Source organism: Hipposideros armiger, unplaced genomic scaffold (assembly GCF_001890085.2).
Source record: "Hipposideros armiger isolate ML-2016 unplaced genomic scaffold, ASM189008v1 scaffold_1017, whole genome shotgun sequence".
Lineage (NCBI taxonomy): Eukaryota > Metazoa > Chordata > Mammalia > Chiroptera > Hipposideridae > Hipposideros > Hipposideros armiger.
The window spans coordinates 412,280-417,915 of record NW_017732367.1 but is presented as its reverse complement, the minus strand read 5'-3'; the positions used below and the strand labels follow the sequence as shown (position 1 = coordinate 417,915).

General features: G+C 29.1%; 1 protein-coding gene across 1 annotated transcript in view; it reads left to right on the top strand.

Moving 5' to 3' along the window:
- COG5 (component of oligomeric golgi complex 5) overlaps positions 1-5,636 on the top strand; it is a 191,061-nt gene that overhangs the window by 82,744 nt on the left and 102,681 nt on the right. Inside the window, exon 6 of the mRNA XM_019631601.1 lies at positions 2,670-2,751. Within this exon, the coding sequence (XP_019487146.1) occupies positions 2,670-2,751 (82 nt within the window). The remainder of the gene's footprint in view (positions 1-2,669; positions 2,752-5,636) is intronic.

The window sequence follows — 5,636 nt, the reverse complement described above, 5'->3', positions numbered from 1 at the left end:
AACTAGATTGAAGAACAAAACGACAGCAACTTGTCTGTTCCCCTTCCCCCAATTCCCCAGCACTGTTCCCATCCCCCCAATTCCCCAATAAAAAATTAAAAAAAAAAAAATAACTTACTTCACGGCTTTGAATCTTTAAGTGACTCATGACTAAGAAGGGAAACCATGCTTGCTTTCAAATAGGCATATCTAGGAGTTAGAATTTTTATATTTACTTCAGCAATTCTAAAAAAAGACTTGAAGAGCGCCCATTATTTCTGGAAATCTATTTTGGTAATTCTGTGAAGTTACAAAGATGATTTGCCTCAAAGGAATTTATCATTAATTGTAGGAATAGATAATGACACATCCAAAAGAAATAGAAGAAAAGTCTCCAGGGAAGATAAAAGCAAACAAAAATAATACACAGAACAAACACAGAAAACAGAAGAAATACAAAGTATAAAATTAGATGATAAAAGCAAGAACAACCTATTAGGTAAACATACATGGTTTGTAATTTTTTATCAGAGACAAAAATAGTGTTTAAAAATAAAATACATGTTATTTGTAAGAGTCACATCAAAACGCAAGTGACAGAAAAAGTAAAAGTAAGTAGATTGACAAATATTTCTCAGGTGAAAGCAATGACAAATATTTCTGAAGTGAAAGCAATAGGGACAGTACTAATTTTAGATAAAACAAGACAAATAATGGTATATAGAATAAAGAAGGTCACACAAACTCTATTACTAGTCTCTTCAACAAATGGTGCTGGGAAAACTGGATGTCCATGTGCAAAAGAAAGAAATTAGACCCTTACTTTCCATCATACAAACATTAATTCAAAATAAAGCCCTAAATGTAAAACCTAAAATTATAAAACAACTAGAAGATATCATAGAGGAAAAGCTTTATGACATCGGATTTCGCAGTAATTTCATGGATATAACACCAAACTCACAGGCAACAAAAGCAAAACTAGAGAAATGGGACATCAAACTTCAAAACTGTGTTACCAAGTATTTTATTAATTTAATTAAAGGGTATTAATTGCCTTATATTCACTTAGCTATAGATTTTTTTACTGGAGACACTGGGCTAGTATATTAATAGATTTCCTAACATTAAATGGTACTTACATTGCTGACATAAATCCTATTTGTTTAGGTAGATTATTCAAATAATTATTTTAATGCACTGTTGAAGTCAATTTGCTTTCATATCTGAGAATTTTGTATTCGATTCTTAAGCAAAATTAACCCAAGTTTTCTTTCTTGTGTGTGTGTGTGTGTGTGTGTGTGTGTGTGTAGAAGTATATATAGTCGTCAGATTTTCCACATCTTAGATGGAAAGCTTTCAATTTTTTATCATTATGATTTTAGCTGTGGGCTTTTCATATATAGTCATTATTATGTTGTGGTAATTTCCTTCTGCTACTAGCTGGTTGAGTGGTATTATCACGAAAGGGTGTTGAATTTTATTGAGTGATTATTTTGTGCATCAATTGAGATGATCATGTGTTTTTTGTCCTTCATTCTGTGGTATATTACAATAGTTCTTTAATATGATGAAAAACATACTTTAAACTAAGATGCATGATATACAATACACATATTGTATAAAATCTTGAGAATCTGAATCTATTTCCTGATCATTGCATAAGAAATTAACAATTATTTGATTTGCCTTTGTTATAGTATACAATACCCAGATTCAAAGCAAAAGACATATTTAAAAAAGAAATTATAATGGAAATAGAAGTGTGGATAGGTATAAAAATGAGAAATCAGTATTTTTTTGTTGGTCATTATCTTCATTTATAACCTTGCAAATTAGAATTTAATTTGTTACAAGTGTAAAACTAAAACAGAATTAATGAATTTCTTAATTATTCTTTTTTATGATAGTAGTCATATTTGAACATTAGACAAATTTTATTCAAATTAATAGGGTAAATCATATGAAATTTTCATTTTGTACTTCAAAAATAGAATAGTGGCAATTTGATATTGTATACCACATGTGCAAAAGTATCTTAAAAGTATTTGGTAAAATATCTAGAAGTGTGCTTCTGTTTTAACAGTACTAAAGTACTTTGTCTTGTTTTAACAAATGATACTTAAACTGGTATTATACTTTTTTAGTAATTACTTTCTAAAACATATATTCAAAGTTGAATATAAAATTATCATACTAAGCTAAGTAGTAGTAATTCCTGTAACTTTTTTTTTTAAACTATATTTCAGGCAATTCTGTTTTATAATTGGTGAATTATATCTTGGTGATCATTCTTGGTCTAAGCAGGCTTTGTTCATTTTGTTATGGTCACAGAAATTACCTTCTGTATATACCAAAGGGTGGTGATGATAGTAATTGTAATAACACATTCACAGAGGTTGTATAATATGTTAGGAACTGTCCCTAGACTTTACTTTTATACACTTCTTAAATCTTCATAATAATCCTGTAATGTAAATACTATTAACATTTCCATTTTACAGTTGGAAAAAAGGCACAGAATGATTAAGTCATCTATATATTTCTACTTAGTTACTTAATAATTTCATTGTGTGATAGATGTCTTAGAAAATTTCATTTCAATACAATTTTAATAAATTTTCATATTACATCTTATCCATTATAATTTTTAAAAAATTAATGAATACATCCCTTCTTTTGGATCACAGGATGGACAATCTGAAATTTTATATACATTTTGGAATTCAGTTACTCAAGCACTTTATTCTCAATTTCAAATGGCAACAAATTGTAAGTATACTATTTACTTTGCAAATTCATTTCAAAGTTATTCAGTTACTTTAAAGTCAAGAAGTTTTCCTCTATTGGTTTATAAAACATCTTTTTAAAACTACTGGCTAATTTTCATTTCTCATTTTAGTCACATATTCAGTTTTATAAGTGATAATTTAATTTTTTTATATTTTTAAAATAATTAGCATCTTGAATAAAATTCTCCAGAAAAAAAGTTGATTCTCCATAATTTAAACATAGAGGAGCTCTGTCTGAATTTTTCTTCCTTAAAGGGTGTAAAACAATTGATATTGAAGAATTTAGTTAGTGCTTGTAGAATTATTTTCCTAACTAAAAAATATTAAAATGCAGAGACTTGGTAGCTTGTTCCTTATTGTTAAAAATAAAGATTTGATGAATGAACAGATGAAATACCTGCATCATGAATTAAAAGTTGCTTATCCAGATATGATCCACAAAACTTTTTCTTATTTTATTTTTGTCATGAAATAATGGCTCAGGGTAAATCTAAACAATGAAATGTGCAAACTAATATCTTATGAGTGTTATTGTCTAATCACAGAATGTAAGAGGATTTTTAAAAGCATTTTGAGAGTTTGTGTGTAGTTAAGTTTTTATTCACAAATTTCTACTGAAATTACCTAGTACATACAAGTATAACATTATTTAGTCACTGGCAACACAGGGTTGAAGAAACCACACTACCTACTTCCCTACTTCTGTTTCTAAAGAAGTATGTAGCAAGGTCGTGTCCGTGAAAGAGGTCTTCATTAATGTGTGGCCAAACTGAACTTAGGCGAGCGTTTATTTAGGGCTGATTCACTCCATTTACTTATACAAATCACACTATTCAGAGAATACGGTACATCTCCCTCTATTATAGGTAACTGTTCTAGTCAGCTTTTTTGAAATATAATTTATATACAGTAAAATTCACCAATTTTAAGCAGAAAATTCTATGAGTTTTGAACAATTGTTTACATCCTTATAACCACCATCACAATTAAGATATAGAACATATCTGAAATTTCCCTCAAGTACTTTTGTAGTTAATCCTCCAACTCCTTTTCATAAATTTTCATAAAACTAGAATCATGCAGTGTACAGTCTTTTATATCAGCATAATTATTTTAAGATACATCCATGTTGTTGCATATATTAGTAGTCTGTTTCATTTTAATTGCTGATTAGTACCATTGTACAGATATATAAACAGTTTGTTTATCCATTCCCTAGTCGGGGAACAATTGGATTGTTATAGTTTTGGGCTATTATGAGTAAAGCTACTACAGTCATTTACATACAAGTCTTTTGTCGACATATGTCTTCATTCTCTTGGGTAAATACGTAGGAGTGGAATTTCCTGATCATTTGATAAGTATATGTTTAACTTTGTAAGTAATTGCTAAACTATTTTCCAAGTTGGATGTCCCATTCTGCATTCCCATCAACAGTGTATGATAATTTCATTTGCTCTACAATCTTATCAATCCATGATATTGTCAGTCATTTTAATTTTAACCATTCTTGTGAGTGTGTAGTTGACTTACTTGTGGTTTTAACTTCCACTAGCCTAAAGACTGCCATATTTTCACATGCTTATTTGCCATCTGTATATATTCTTTGGTTATGTGTTTGTAAAAATTATTGGCTATTTATTTATTTTTACTTTATTGCTTGTTCTCTTATTATTAGGTCCTAAGGAATTTTTATATATTCTAGATTCAAAGTCCTTTCTCAGATGTGTGTTTTACAATATATCCCCCTTGTCTGTGGTTTGCTTTCTCATTTTCTTAATATGTTCCAAATGACAACAGTTTTTAATTTTGGTAAAGCCAAGTGTATCAGTTTTTCTTTTATGATTTGCAGAGGGATTTGACTTAAGAAACATTTGTCTAACTCAAGGACAGAAGTATTTCCTCCTATATTTTATTCTAGAAATTTTACTAGGTTCATTTGATATTAATTTTTGTATCTGATATGAGAATAAGGGTTAAGGTTCATTTCTTTGCATATGGATATAAAAGATTATGCTCTGCCTATTGACTGACCTGGTGCTCTTGTTGAAAGTCATATGGTTATATATGAGTAAGACTATTTCTGGAATCTGTTTTGTTCCATTTTTTTGCAAGTCTGTATTTGTATAAAAATCATATGATTTTAATCAATAAAGTGTAAATCCTCCTATTTTATCTTATTTATCATAATAATTTTGCTTATTCTAGGCCCTTTGTATTTCCATATATATTTAAGAATCAGGTTGTTGTTCTTAAAAAAAGTCTCCTGGGATTTTGATTAGTATTGCATTGAATCTACAGATCAATTTGTGATTAGTTCACCTCTGAACAATATTGAGTCTTCACATCCACGAGTGTGCTATATCTTACCATTGATTTAAGTCTTTTATATTTTCTTTTATGAATGTATAGTTTTTAGTCTACAAGTCTGGCAAATCTGTTCTTTTAAAAAAAAATTTTATCATTAGTTTCAGGTGTACAAAACAATATAGTGTTTAAATATTTACACCTCTCACAAAGTGATAACCCCTAACAAATCTACCACCCATCTGACACCGTATATAGCTATTGGGTTGTTGGAAAAGTCATGACGCATTTTTGCTAAAAAAAAAAAAAATAGAAAAAATAAGTCATGACTTTTCCTACAACCCAATATTACAATTCCTTATGCTGTACTTTACATCCTGTGACTATATATATTTTTAACTATAGTTGTCATTCAATATTATTTATGTATTTATTTATTCATTTATTTAAAGATTTTTATTGGGGAATTGGGGGATGGGAACAGCGTTGGGGAATTGGGGGAAGGGGAACAGACAAGTTGCTGTCATTTTGTTCTTCAGTCTAGTTGTGGAGGACATT